The 15,393-nt window shown below is 45.3% G+C and overlaps 1 protein-coding gene and 2 long non-coding RNA genes across 3 annotated transcripts in view; 2 read left to right on the forward strand and 1 right to left on the reverse strand.

The window, feature by feature from the left end:
- Nucleotides 1-736: 736 nt before the first annotated feature.
- Nucleotides 737-4,297, forward strand: LOC134166357 (uncharacterized). The gene is made up of 2 exons (XR_009965842.1): nt 737-2,404; nt 3,829-4,297. It is a non-coding gene; the product is annotated as an uncharacterized LOC134166357 (long non-coding RNA).
- The window catches only part of MYH15 (myosin heavy chain 15), an 89,647-nt gene continuing 75,831 nt past the window's right edge, over nt 1,578-15,393 (reverse strand). Inside the window, exon 36 of the mRNA XM_062623900.1 lies at nt 1,578-1,666. Within this exon, the coding sequence (XP_062479884.1) occupies nt 1,593-1,666 (74 nt within the window). The 3' untranslated portion in view covers nt 1,578-1,592. The remainder of the gene's footprint in view (nt 1,667-15,393) is intronic.
- LOC134166351 (uncharacterized) lies at nt 8,672-13,364 on the forward strand. The gene is made up of 2 exons (XR_009965841.1): nt 8,672-11,796; nt 12,032-13,364. It is a non-coding gene; the product is annotated as an uncharacterized LOC134166351 (long non-coding RNA).

The following is a 15,393-nucleotide window of genomic DNA, read 5'->3' on the forward strand; positions in this document are numbered from 1 at the left end:
CCGTGCGTTGAGTAACGGCTGGATAAGATGGCTGACTAACGAGGCAGGAGGAAGGGGCGGCGTGCGCTTTCGGTTTCGGTGCGTTTGTCGTTAAACACCTGACACGGCCCTTACTGGTAAAAGCCAGGGGGGAGAACGGAGCCGGTTCTCGTCGTTACGACCCCGGTGTAAAACCTGCCCCGGCCCGCGGCACGTTTGCTGCCGGCTCCCCACAGCCCCCCTCAACGGCCAACCGGTGCCGGGCCCCACGAGGAGTCTGTGAAGATGGTGCAAAACACTGAATGAGGAGCTTGTAAATGATCCGTTATTGCCCTGCAATTAAAAGCGAGGAGAGACGCGCTCTTCACCTCCTTCCTCCGTGTGCAGTAACACACAGCTGGCTATTTCAGGAGCCGTTCCACAAACGTTGTTTTCCTCCAGAAGCAGCCCTCTTTAGAACGTTTTTAAGGTAGAATTATCTCAAGAGTTTTGGATCTGTAAATACACCCTAAATGTGTTCTCTGTTCTCAGGTGTATGTGTTGGTGAAGCATTAAAAGATGGACTGTTGCCTGTACTTGAACATGCACACGTGTGTACATGTATGTTCAAGGCCAGCCTGGATGTGGCTTTGAGCAACCTAGTCTAGTGGATGGTGTCCCATCTCACAGCAGGGGGTTGGAACTGGATGGTCGTCAAGATCCTTCCAACCCAAACCATTCTATGATTCTGGGTTTTATATATATATATATATAAAATGTTGTTACAAGTCCCAAAGTTCAACAGAGGATGAAAACCAGGGCAGAATCAAAATTCTAGGAGAAACCAGATTTCCATGGTTTTTATGTTTCACATGGTTTTACTATATTTGTGGGTGTTTTTTTAGCTCCAACGTTAATATTGGCTTGGGTGGCTCTTACCCACACCCCCTGCTTCCTGACACTCTAGCCTCTGAAATCCTTCCCCAGCCTTCCATAAGTTACTAATGGATACCGATGCCTTGACTACGGTTTGTGTTTTCTCCAGATACTCATAAAGCTCTCAGACATTCTCTGGCATTCAAGTGTTGTAAAAGGGCTTGAGCAGTGGGAGCCATCTGACTCCAGGAACGATGGAGGGGGCTGGCATGAAGCAGCTGATCCTGCCTCTGCCAGACTGATTCTGATGATGCTCTCTGGAGACCAGAAGAAGCAGGCTGGAGCAGAGCATAGCTGGGAAGACTTGTCTGCTTCAGTTGTAGCTCCTGACACAGTGCCAGCGTGCTGAGAGCCACAGGAAGGCACTGGGGGACAGGGTCAGCTCCGTGGGGAGCTGAGCTGCATGGTGGCTGTGAGACAACTGGGGGTGCGCTCCTCCTTCTGCAAAGAGGAGAAGGCTGCAGCTGCAGCACACGTTTGTTGCCGTTGCTAAGGTGGAACGTAGCACACCCACGCTAGCCTAAAAGCAAAACAGCACATGGGAGATTTCATACAGCGAGGAGTCTTGCGTTAGAGAGTGTTGCTTTGCATCAGGTGCTGTCTCTCCATATAACTGAATCAGGTTGCACGAATCCCAAAAAGATAACACTGTGCATGCAGCTTCCCTGATTTTTTTTGGAGATAGCTATGCCATCCAGCTAGGCGTGCATTTGCACTACTTCGTCTTGTGTAATGCTCCCTCTTCTGCTGCTGAGAAAGGCCTGCAGTGCCTCTGCTTGATGATGTTTTCAGGAAGCAGGATTGTGCAGCACGAGGCAGTTCTGGTGCTTTAATGCCTGCTGAGAGAAAGCTTAGGCGGTTCTGCTTTCCTTTCTGAGCCAGGTATACAAAGCACATCCTGCTGTAATAAAAGAGCTGCATGCTTTTAACCACTTCCTCTAACATCACTGTGACCATTTTCCTCTCTTTGTGCCCAGCGATACTGCATGTCCCTCTAGAGCTGTGACCCATCTCTGACTTGTGTATTGGGTCTAGGTGCTCCAAAAGCAATAGGTCATGCATTTCGACAGCTGTGTATGAGTCCCTCATTTATGCTTTCCAAGGCACACATTTAGTCTTTAAATTAGGCAAGTGTTTTATTGCCACTACTAGCCACTGATTTGTTATTTTATACTGATTTACTGTTCTTCAGAGTGCCATTGATCACTGTCGGGGGTCAGCAAGTGAAGCTGCAGCAGGCATTAATCACATACACAAGCCCATGTACAGGAGGCAGCAACGGCTGCGACTGGCAGGAAAATGCTTGAAAGTGACATATAAGCCTTGGTGCCTAAAGCAGAGGGTGTCTGTGGCTGTGATTTGTCAAAGTGACTGTGAGGGCTGTCTCCCTCAGCGAGAAACGCAGTTGCCAGATCTCCATCTGTGTTCCTGGACTCCCCTGACGTATGTATCCTAACGCTCACAGAAGCCATCCATACGCAGAAGTCACAGCGCAGCAGCAACTTGATGGGTAATACCTTGTTCTCCCTCAAGCACCAGAAAGCATTCACAAAGGAGCCTGTTATCCCTCTCTTTTTTCATCTGGAAACTGAGGCATGCTGAGGTTAAACGAACTGACTAAGGTTGCATAGTTAGCCAGTGGCAGAGCTGAGAATAGACTCCATACCCATTTCTCCAGGCCTTATGATCCCTCAATCCCATCTTGGGGGCACAGGCAGGCTACCAAAACTATACATCACAGATGCATAAAATATGACATTTTTAGAACAGCTTCAACTCTAAACTTACTATAATTATATTTAAAAAAAAAAAGAAGAGCAACAGTATTTTCTTCTTATGTGAGATGCTGCCTGCGCAAGAGTAAAAATGGGATTCGAGTGACAATTATAAATATTAATGGTCTTCTAAGCACGAGCACATTAAAAAAGCTCCCAAAGACCAAAGCCTGAACTAACTTTGAGTAATAGTTGCTGGAGACCTAGTCAAAACCAAAGCAATGCTGGGAAAAAGTGCTAACCTTTCACATTGCTTGATAGGGCAAAAATGCAGTCATTTTTCCTCCATTTCAAAACTAACTGTTTTAGGAAATAGCGCATCTTTCATGCTCTCCCCTCTCCTTCCTCACTCTCCTGTTGTCCCTCTGAATGCATATTTTTGCATTTCCATTTTTGTTTTGCATTCTCTATTCATCTTACAAAGCTTATTATCCCTTTAGTGACTCAGTGGCCTCTGGAAACCCAGCCTGGGAAACATTCTCCTGCCACGAAGGCTCCTGAACTCACTGAGATTTGCAGTTGAGGTCACTGAACATCCACTGTGGGCCACTGCCTGAGACACCTTAGGTTACCAATGTTATCTAGGTCTTGGCTGTTACCTGCAGCTGCCCTCCACTTCAGTGAGATGCCTGGAGAACTGGATCAGACTGTCTTGAACAACAGACTACACTGAAAGAAATCGCGCCTTATGGTATTTAGGTGGTGACAGTGGTGATCTGCTTTCACCCTGGCCATTTTTCCCCTTCCAAGGAAGGTCTGAGATGGTGAAACAGTATGTATCACTCCAGGGAATGGTTCAGTTTAGCAAAAGCTGTAATTACCTACTCAGTTCTCCAGGACAGTTCAAGAAACCTCTCACTGCAGTCAAGATGCACTCAGAGAGAGGGTCAATTCTTCTGAAATATTTAAGAGAGGCTCATAGCTTGAAAGCTGTTTCAAGACACGACTTCCTAGGCAGGGCAAGTCAGAATAATCCCTTTTGATGCCAGAGAGAATTAGGCTCTACCTATCTTGCGATACCTTGGCTCAGTTGCCTAAATGCATTTGCAAACCTGGCCTCAAAAAGCTTTCATTAGCGTGTTGGCAGATCTCTGAGCGCAGGGAACACGCTGTCCTCTGCGTTACAAGTATTTGTTAGCAACACACCTATTATGTTCAGTTATAGCATGGAGCCTAATCGTGTCTTGCACTGAGCCAATCCATCCTCCCTGGAGGCACCTACCAGCCCAGCAGCCATCCTGCAAGTACAGCCCAGGGTGAAAGGGTACCACTGCCTGCATCAACAGAATCTTTCCCCTCCATCACAGCTGGCAGAACAAAGGTCTGTGCCCACTCCCCTCTGCACAGTGGAAGCTGCAGCCACCTATGAAACAGTACCCACTGGTGAGAGGTGGTGCATCTTGTGAGGCATTTAGAGAGACACCCATGCCGACTGAGCCTCCAGTGCCTGCAGACTGGCTGCCTGCCTTTGGCCAGGATGTGCCAAGGATCAGCTGAGGCCTCACAGATTGCCTTGACACATTTCTCAGTGTGGTCTTGCACTCCATCCTCTCCCTCCTCCTCCCTAGCCCCAACCCTGCCTGCTGCAGTCTTTCACAAAATCCATAGAAATACAATTATCATGGAGACGGCTGCCTCTAGCGATTTTGTTCTTTGGAGGTAATTACAATTGGCTGTGGCGGTTAAAACCTTACCGGTGTAGACAGATGACAGACAACGCAAGCACATAAGCTTCCCTCTGAGCAAATAAAGCTAAAACCCGTTTATCATCCTAGTTGGGAACAAAGAGCCTTCCTCTGAAGAGCCAGGCTGTGAAAACACACAGAAAAGCCTGTTACACTCACGGATTAAGTCTGTGGTAGGTAACCAAGCACAAGAAGTCAATTTGCAGCAGGATGGTGCTGTAGTAATTATAATACCACTGCTTTCATCTCAGGAATAGCTAGCGAGGGACATTATCACCACATTCAGAGGCAGTGACCGAGGTCCTAAGAGGTTCATGAAGTGGTTGGAAGCCTAAAGAGCTCCAGCACCACAGACACAGAAACATGTAAGCGTATCCCCATAGCATCTGTAATGGGTAGTGGCTTTGGGATCCAAAGCTGGACATGGAACACTGATTTCCAGAGGAGGTCATTCATTGCCCTCTCCCAGAGAGCGGAAAAGTTTTGATTCCTAAGTGTGTCTCTGAGGCACAAAGCCTCCTGGAGCCGTCTTTCATATGACAGCTCCCAGGAGGAGCCTGTGCCTCCACTCCACTTGCCAGCAGTGCCCAGGCAAGGATGGTGCAGCCCTGGTCCTCCCTCCATCCTGGTTTAGCAGGTCTCATTCTCCAGCAGGGCAGGACAATCCAGCCACCCTGCCCACAGCCCAAATACTTATTCTTGACAAATGGTTTTAACATTTTAACGTTCTATTCTATGATTCTAACATCTGCCGTTTCTTTGGGCTGAATGGCTTTGTGGTGGCACACAGGTTGGGGTGGTTGGGGACGAGGGGGGGAGGGCTTCTCTTGGTACTAATTTAAAACACTTGGAGAATTCATAACCATTCCTGAGATGTTTATGAGAAAATGAAAGCTGGTTGAGAACAGTTGTCCCATGGAAGCCACTGACTACCCAGTACACCCGAACACGATAGCCTCAAATTCCATGAGGTGCTTGGATCTCATGGTATTTGCACAGGCACAAAGAGAAATACCGTGAGCATGCAAGCGCTTGTTGAACAGGAGAGGGCTGAGAAGGGGACAGAGAGGGGTGAGAATGGGAGAGAGAAGGACAGGAATACCAGAAACAGAACTGCACAGAATGTTTTCTGTAGGTCTGGTTCCCAGGATTACCAACATTCCCTAATGGACATACCTCGCGTGCAGCCACATTAACATCACAACTATTCCACTTGGCACGGCACGTGCATTTCACTGGCAAACTCTTCTGTCTTTGGATGTAATCTGTGGACAGTTTCTACTATTGTTTTAAACAGTCTTCTTGGCTCCCAGCAGCTTTGCCTGGATAGATTCCCCCTTCTAGCTAAAAACAGAAATTAGACTGATCTCTTTTGGCAGCTGTGAAATGGTTGCATATTGTGTATGTTTTCTTGATGAGCTTGCATGAAATGGAATTCACTTCTCCTTTGATGGATACACCACTTTTAGCACAATGTCTCCACAAGATTAGCAAGTGTTCCATTTTTTTAGAGAGTTTTGATGTGCATGTAATGTCATGTATGCCATTCCTGTACAGCATTATGAATAGCACATAAAGCTGTTTGAACAGGGAGACAGAACTGACGGAGGAATGTTTCCTCAGTGACTGTGCAATGTGATTTTGTGACGGTGTGTAGTTTGCTAATCACAAAGACTGTCAATCGATGACAATTCCATGAGATTCACGTTTGAATTCGGACCACTTCCCAGAGCCAAATTCAGGTGCTGTAGCATATATGAAACAGGCTGTGCTGGGTCTGCCCTAAAAGCAGTTTAGCCCTATGTCCTGTAATGGCACTGCCCAGACTTGGATGCCTGGCAAGATGTTTGTGGTAGCTGTTACTTTCTTACTGTGGTAGTTCTCACTTTCTTGCTTCCTCAGCCTCCAGGCTTTTTTAGCTCAGAATCCCCTAGCTCCTGGTTTCTGCAAATATTAGAGCCCTCAATGGAGAGAGAGGAGGTGCAACTTCCCCTGAAGACAACAGATATTACAGTGAAAAGCACCGTGGGTGACTGTGATTGCTCTGTCTTCTTGTGTGGTTACGTGCGTGAGCCTCAGTCTAGCCTGTGTTTCAGGGTAATGCTATTACTAAGAATAAAATCAATGAATGACAAAAGGAGATGTTCCGAGGCAACAGGGAAAAGGCCAAAATTAGTGTAAAAGGATAATAATATTGTATGAGATCTTTATTATTAGAATATTATGAGAGAAAGTGGCTGGCATTCTGCCATTCTCTTGCCCAGTATTTAATTTAGCCATGAAGGTCTTAAAGTTATATTCAAGAGAGTCTGGAGAGTGGTGGGGGGGGAAGGCATCTGTTCTTTCTTGAAATTAAAAGCTTTTGTGAGGTGGAGGTGGGATCGGTTACTTGTTTCTCTGACAGGGCTTCTCAAGATCAAATTCAAACGCAAGAAACACCAAGTACTGGAATCATTAGCAGAGTGGTATGGCTTTAGTTGTTTTGTAGCGTTGGCCTGCCTGCTTGGTGAAACTCTTCAGTACTGGTAGGAGCCACTAATGGGGAATCACAGACTCTGGCCTTGTGGGATGTAGCCAGACCACAAGCTGAAGCTGGTTTAACTGTGGATTGCCAACAGAAAACTCCCCCATGCCTTCTTTTCCTCTGTTTCCAATTCTGTGTCTTCTCAGGGGGCTGCTGAGCCAACTGCATGGAGTGGGTGGGTAGAGAGGGGCTCCTATGGGATTAGTTTCCATCTCATCACACTGCTCTACACTGGCAACTCGTGGGGGAGTGGTAAAAAGGTGCAGATGAGGAAACAAAACAGGCGACTGAACCTACCCACAGCAGCTTCTTGTTCAATCAGATTAAGACAGGAGTCAGCTCCCAGGGTTGTTATGTTTGTTTCTTCCTGCTGTGGGTACAGCAGAATGCTGCATCTCCGGACAAGCCTTCATCCCAATGCCTACCTGTGCAGCCAAGTGGTTGTTAAAGCTGGGGCTGACGAAGCTTTCGGAGCCAGTATGCACAGCCCATGGGGCATTGCTATCTCCAGCTTGGTGGATCTCCATGGAGCCAGGAGTCTTCCCAGGCAGACTGGCCCAGGCCCAGGGCATGGAGACATATGGTTGGTCTGTGGCTCTGGGGCAGGATGCCAGGGATGCAGGCAGCACTCCAGCTGAACCCTAGCTTGAGCTCTGCAACTGCCTTGTTTCAAGCAGAGCATTTTGGCCTCATCATGTAGGCATTCTTCCACCTGAATTTGGTTACACAGGAGTATTTTCAAGCAGCTCATTGTCACAAGTCTTCAGTTTCGAGCAGGGACAAAGAAGAAACAAGGAAGAAGTTACCTTCCAAGTTATTTGAGGCAGCTTTAGGTTATGGCTTTCCTCAAGGAGCTGGTCTCCAACAGATATTTTTCCAACTAAATGTCATTTAACTGCCTTTAAACCCGCCGGATGTGATAACCGTGGGTTCTGCTCTGTGACAGCAAAGTTGAACTTGCAAACAGGAGAAAAAAGGAAGTGTTCAATGGGAACTCCACTGGAGTTACCACTGGTGGACTGAAAAATCTGTGAAACAGCTTTAGTTTTGCTTGAAATGTCCCAATGGCTTGCAAAATTATACTGGACATGCAATATTGGAGAATGAAGCCCTGCTCATCTGCCAAGTTAACAGCCTATAAATGCAGTTCATCCCCAAAGAGGGAGGGAAGAAAAACAAGAGTGCCCCAGGAAGGGTTACTGCAAAAACTTTTTTACCCTTTCTCCTCAATGGTAACTTTATCCACTTGTAGTTGTCAAAAATAGGGTCTTGCTTATACTCCTGCAACAGTTTGCGCTGTACTTAACTGTTTCTTTGTGGCTGCAGCAGATAATGTAATAGCTCCCTGCATAACAGCTGGAACAGCTCCAGCTATTCAGAGAGCAGAACTGGAAGAGCTGCTAACAACGGAGGTCTATGCAAAATCCAGCATTATTCCAGCGGATTCAGCTCCCTGGGCTCTGCCTTCCTCCGCCTCCCCCCTTCCTCTTCTCTTTCCGTTTACAACTTCCTTCGCCTGTGTATCTGTTCCTGAGGTTGCCCGGCCTCCGTCCTCACCTGACCTTCTGACTGCCCCCTGGTTCTTCTCCTCTCCTTTTGCCCTTTGATTTCTTCCTGTGGCTTTTGAACACCAAGGACAGTTCTGGTAAACATAAGGGTGGTTTATTTGTCTGGGGTGTTTGTGTGCATGGCGGGTAAGCACTATGGTTTATGCTAGCTTATGTCAAGGCTGTAGTGAACTCCGATTTCACACCGGTCTGTTCTTCCCACCCTCAAGATCTCTTCTTCCTTTATTCCTATCGACTCTGCTTTTCTCTTGCTGTTTGCTCTCACAGGAAATATATCTGCTCCAGTGCTTTTGCTTCCCTGATGGCTTCCTCTGCAATCGTAGCTACCTTCTGCCCCTTCACATCACAGAAACAGCCTCATCCAGGTTCCCGGGACTTTTCCCATCCTGCAGCCTTACCGTTTCTTTTCTGGGATTGTTTCTCTGCATGGGCATGTCCAATTGTTTCCTTATGTTCACCAGCTGTTGTTCTCCAAGTCTGGCCTCCACGGGAGTGATCACAACTACCATGTCCTTAACCTTGCCTTTCTTCACTCTACACACTGTTACTGCTGCAGATGCTGGCAGCTCTCAGTTCCGCCTTCAGCTTTCTCCAAGGCAAGGGCACTAGGCATTCAGGCTGGCCACTGACAGCAATGCCCTGGGTGTCCTGGTAAGTGCAACGCGAAACAGCCCCTCAAAATAGCAATTGTCAGTTGAAAACTATGACTCATTTTGACACTTTTTGGCTGTTTTAACTGCGTAAACCATTTGTAGTGACTCAGTGTGAAAACTTGCCTGCGCAGCTTGCAAAAGGCGAGGTCAGTGCTAGAATTAGCACTGCACACTTCTTCTAGGGAGGTGGTCCTGAATGAAAGGGGACCCTGAGCCCTGGCAGCTGTCTTCCCACGCAGGGTGAAAAGCACCAAGAAGTGACTTCTAGTACTAACCTGACCAGCCACCAGAAACAGATGCCTTTTGTTTTCAAATGGCCAATAAGATCAGATCAGCACTGGCACCATTGTCTGTGTTTTCACCCAGTGGAAGACTGCGGCATGGTGTAAACAATTATGGCACTGAGTAAGGCATAATCGATCACAGAAGAGCCACAAAGGATACGTTTGCCAAAGGATACATTTGCCAAAGCATGGTTTAAAGATCAGGATCTGTATAATGGAGCTAGCACACTTAAGACAGTGAAAAAGGAGGCATCAGCATTCTGTGGGGTGAAATATAAAATGGAGAGTCATAAAAAGACTTTCACAGTCCTTTACCGTTGTTGCATTTTCTGCATCACAGCAAAGCTCTATCTTCCACTTATCAGAAGGTCCCTCACTCTGATAAACTGGTATTTGTATTCTCCGTAACTAAAAACTAAATGCCTTGCTTCTTCCCAGATGCAGACTAGTTTACTGTTGTGCAGTGAGAGATCTTCCTGTATGATGTGGGTCCTGGTCATTGCTATAGTCTGAAAGCTTTAGGTTGGGGTCACTCTACTAAAATCAGGAATGGCAAAGGTGGGTGTTCAGAGACACCCCACAATATGTGGCCACAGGATAAAAAGCTGGGTCCTACAGGCAATATTATAACCTTCTAAAGGCTATAACCTTCTAAAGGCCACATCCTGTGGCAGTATCATCTCTCATTTCTCCTTTTCTGCCACCCCTGAACAGAATATCCTTTCTTTTGTTGTAGTGTTTTACAAATGAAAGGTTCCCTCCTCCTAGCCAAACCTTATGCTGATAAAGGTCAAGTTAAGCTACTCTGAAACCTGGGTATCAGCACAGCTCTTCAAGATGCAGATAAGAACGAAGTTCCTTTGCAGAAGCAGGTGATTGAAATATAAGGAGTTTGGAAAACTGCAACACAGAGACATTTCTCCTCTAGACAAAAAGACAAGCAGATCCATCCAGAGTTCTGAGGCTTTAGGCATAAAGGTTACAGCGTATGAAGAGAGTAGTGGTGAAGATCCACAAAAAAACAAGTGAAGTAGCAAAACTAATCCTGGCTCACAAGAACACTGAGCCTGACCCTCAAAACAAACCCAAGAGATCAAGTCTACCAGGAGAAGACCTGAATTTGTGAGTAGTTTGTGTATTTTCTGCTCTTCGATTCATTCTGGGCACAGATGTTACCACCTGGTTTCATCACTGCTTTTTCCTCCCCCAGATTAGAGCAATCAATGAGATCAGCTACCTTTAGCAGAAGGGTGACAAGCACCATGGTGTTTGGCTGCCTTCTGCATGTAACTGTAATAGTTAATTCAGTCTGCTCGGCCTTCTACAGTCTCCTACAGGGCCTTCTTAAATACCCTGTAGAGAAACTATGGTTTGTATGACAGGTCAGGTGGGGCCAGCTTCCTGCTTCTGATCTCTCACACTAATTGATGTCAGCAGGCCTGCCAGCAGCGGCTGCTTACACATGGCACTCTACAGAGACACAGCAGGGAGCTTCCACCCAAGTTAGCAGCAGCTCACAGACTGACTGCATCAGTTATATTCAGATCGTGTTGTCAAGCTTTCAAGTGTTTGGAGGGAAACATCATCACACAGGAGTATGCTGTGTACCTGAGAGGGAAGAAGATTAACAAAAAGCAAGGAAGGGAATACAACCAAGAGAAGGCATGTTTCCCATATTTAGGCAAAGATAATATGGAAGAGATTTGTTTAAAGGAAGCTGTTTGATTCTGTCTATTTGAATTGTTACCTGTCTATCAATCCTCTTCACAACTGAAGGAAAATCTGACTTTCAATTGTTTAATCTTCTCTGCACAGTTACCTGCAATTCTGTTTTTCAGCAGAGGTCTCACAAACCCAAACCCAGTATTAAGTACATTCTTACTCAAACAGAAATGTTAAAGCATGGTGCTTAAAGTACCTACAGCAAAAAAACCTCTCTAAACCTGCTGCACCTGAGCATACCTTTCTGCCCCAGGAACAAAGTCTTCTCAGAACAATTAGCTTTTCTTCTTTATTGCCAGTACGATACAGCTGAAGCTGATGAAAATCTTTGAGCATGTTTTACTTGAGCGTATAATATGGGCACTCTACAGAAGGCTGTAATGAAATGGCTGCTAGACAGATTAGTACAAAATCAATGAGTGACACTCATAAGATCACTGAGTTTTCACTGGTTTTACTGTTGTTCGATAGCGTTTGTCAAACCCTGCACAAGTCCCTCCTGCCATCATACTATGAACTTGTGCCCTTCCCTTAACAAAGGGAGCAACGATCGACAGATGCTGTCAAACCTCTTGATACCTTCAGCACCACTTCTTTAGCGCTAGTTTCCGGACAAAATCCACAAACAGCCTGTGCACCTTGGCCTGACTCTTGGCTTCTAGTCTTTCCCAAATGGATCCTTTGAAAGGAGGTGGAATGCTCATGGACCAGCAATGCTGCCTACCGTACACAGTTTTCATTGTTCATGTTACTGCTGAGTAAGACCAAGATGTCATTTGTAGTACTTTCCTTTGAAAGCCACAGCAACAGGAAAATGTTTTACATGAACAATTGGAATTAGTGAGCCATCAAGAGGAACAGCATTCGAAAGAATTATTTTGTATTTCTGACCTTAAAGCATTCATCTTGGTTGATTTCTACAGCAGGTAGCTAAGACATGTGAGTGACAAGCGTATCTCAGCCTCTTCTGGGATGGAGTACAGACACACCCACTCGTAATTACTTAAGACCAGGAGTGAAAAAAAAACGCAGTGAAACTACCCAGTAAGTGAAGGACTGGCGTTTCTCAAATTGTTATTTACTCTTAAGTAAAAACCTTTCAACTCTGCTGATACCAGTCCTCCCTGGGAATAACTGCTTGCAAAATGGTAAGGCTAGGAGGCTGAAAGACAGACATTTCCAGCAACACCAAGCCCTGGAGCAACAGTGAAGTATTAGGTAATACCTGAGAAAGCCCTGGTAATGGTGTTTGCTGAAGAGAGAAATACACTGAGAGGAGGAAGTGGCAAACAGAAAGCACTTTTGTAATCTGAGAGCCTCCTGTGGAAATTCCCCACCTATGAATAGCAGAACAGCCAGTGTTCATATCCTCTGTTTACTTAAACTCACAGGTACTAATCTCACCGGCCAGGCTTTCCCCATGTTTTATTTCACTCCTTTGTCAGAAGCCACTGAACCATTTCCTGAAACGTTAATACATCAACGAGAAAGTGGAAAGCAGTGCCACTGCAGAACTGGGACAGGGCCTTCAAAAGCATGTTGTGATGCTGCTGAAGTCGACTGCTAGTTTCGACCAAGTGACAGGCAGGAGCATGCCACCTCATGTGCGCATGCACGTGCAGCTGCCTTGTGAAGGCACACTGCAGCATTGACATTCAGGCAGCAGGCTGAGAGCCAGCGTGGAAAGAAACAGCATCACACTAATTTCTTCCTTTTTTAATTAACATTTGTCAGACTTGGAGAGAAGCCCAGACTGCAAAAATTTGGACACAAAATTCTAAGAGCTCAGAAGCTGGAAATGTTCACATACAGGCTCTTCATTTATGCCTAGTCTTTTTTTATAGGTCATGCAGAGATGACTTAATTGCTCTTACTGTAACTTACAATTAGCAGTACAGTGATTTTTTCTTGTATGTCATGGTGCACAGCAGAGCTATGCTCCAGTGAAAGTGACAATGTTTAATAGTAGGTGGGCATTTGTTTTCAAGAAGGAATTTTCCCTGCAGTTCCTCTCTTGCGGGTGGGGGAAGAAGAAAGCCTTTATTGCCATCAGCAGCAAAGAGTGAGGATATTGTGACCCAATCCAGGAGTTGTTTGTAACGGTTGGTGGTTTCTCAAATTGATGTGAACTTCTAGTTCACCTTCCTGCGCAGCACTTATCAATGCAAGCTCAAATGATTACTTGTGTCATTACCAAAATACTGAATTCTTGACATACGATTGAAAGCCACTATTAAACTCTTGCAATTTCAGTGCTAAGTCGCTAACTTTTCTCTATACAAGAACCGGATAAAGAGGTAAAAATACTGCATTAATTTGCACTTTTTACCAGCACAGCACATAATATTCAGCAAATCATACCGTCTGCTGACATTAGAAGAGAATGGGGACTAGAATATTACATTTATTAAAGTTAGATGGTAATGCACATAACATCACTCTCAAACATCCTAAATGGCCTGTAAACAGCACCTCTGATAGGGTTCCAAGCACTAAGGCTGCTTCCAGTTCCTAGCAGGGCACTTGCATCCTTTACATCCTAGCCTAGAGATAAGATAGCCCAGGGAAATAAGACATTGAGTTGTATTACGAGGTTCAGAGGCATTTCAGAGCTGCAGAAACCCTAACAAGTAATAACGTTGCTAGTGTTCCTTTCCTGCAGCTTTGAGGAGCACATGCAGGAGAGTGAGCTGGTTACTGATGAGCCTTCCTCAGCCGCACGTTTCCGAGGGCCAAGTCTCCACTCTCCCTAAGGCCACATAAGACTGAACTATTGCAGTCCTCACGGCAAGGACAAACCCCATGGCTTCTCTGACCAGATTCAAAACATAAAACTCCTCGTCCCTTCTGTGCTACTTCTGGCTCTGTCTACAGCAAGCTGCTATTGATGACGCGTAGCAGTCACACCATGCCTCCACGCTGATGTATTTCAGAGGACTGAAAACATTAAAAGAGACCTTGGAAGGGGACAGCTGTATATAAAAGTTAACTCTGCAAATAGTCCTATCTGTCCCAAATATTCCCCAGAAGAAGAGAGACTGTTCTATAGCACAGCACAGCTCCACATGCCTCCCTACTAACGTAAGGACACCTTTGTTTTGTTGGTTTTCAGTTCTGACATTGCGTTAGATAATGAGGATGGATGAAAGACGTGAATCAAGTGATTTAATTTTAATGTGGCTTCTGCTTCCTGTGCTGATCTAGCAGTGGAATAATTACACAGATCATTGCTTTTTTAGAACAGCCTTTTAGGCTGCTTGTGACAGACCTCATTACTCTCCTCATGCTTTTAAGGAAGATGGTGTGGCCATTTGCTGGGTCAGTAAGACTCCTTTCAAAGCAGGGTCAAGTAGTTTTACTGTCCAAATAGGCAAATACCATTCTTTGCCAGGTAACAAGGGCCACGTATCACTCTTGAGACAATAACAGAAGTGTCCTGCTTAGATTAATGCAGTTCCAGAGAGTACTGTGAAAATTCATGTTGATTAATTACATCAAATTGGCACACTATTTTAGAATTACTCCGGCATAAAGGAGGACAGCTTTTCTTCCGGAGATTTTTCTACCCCATTAGAGGGTTTCTGGCCACGCTTGTCTCAACAGATTCACTTCTAATAGAATAAAAGGCTCAATTCATAAGAGAAGGTTTTTGATTAATTGTTTGTTATATTAGCATGAAGGAGTAGGTTTTGGGAGCGAGTATTTACATAAACAGCATTTATGCAGCACAACATCTGCAATCAAAAAGCACGAGCGAGCTGCTTTGCAGGCAATGCAGAAGGAGATTGCTTTATCTTAGGTTGAAGTAAACCCACTGTTAAAGTAAATATGAAATAGCAACACCACTTAACAAAGGGAACATGAATAATAACTTTTCTAATTTAAGCTGAATGTGGGAGGATATAGGTAGGCAGCAAAATAAGTTGAAAACCTATTTCCACTGTGATTCATAGAGATTTTCAGCAGTTGCTTGCATAGGTAAATTACAACAGTTGACATTCACATACAGTTTTTCACTTATTAAAATCTGATAGGCTTTTTTCTTTTGGCAATTGAAATACTGATGCACAGCAAAGTTAAGAAACTGGCTCATGGTACTGACTGTGTCAAGTGTCTTGGCTTTCAGACACAGAACCGCTCCACCGATTCTGCAAGATACCACTCACCTTTAGTGAGAGAAGCTACTTGTAAAGGGAGTGGAACTGCCTACAGAAGGAGGGGAGGATTTTAACATCACTGGAATTGTACCAGTATTGTCTGTGACTTATGAACAATGGCAACCAAAAAG

The sequence above is a fragment of the Pezoporus occidentalis genome, unplaced genomic scaffold, assembly GCF_034315485.1.
Source record: "Pezoporus occidentalis ecotype Australia unplaced genomic scaffold, CSIRO_AGI_Poc_V1 ctg26, whole genome shotgun sequence".
Taxonomy (NCBI): Eukaryota; Metazoa; Chordata; class Aves; order Psittaciformes; family Psittacidae; genus Pezoporus; species Pezoporus occidentalis.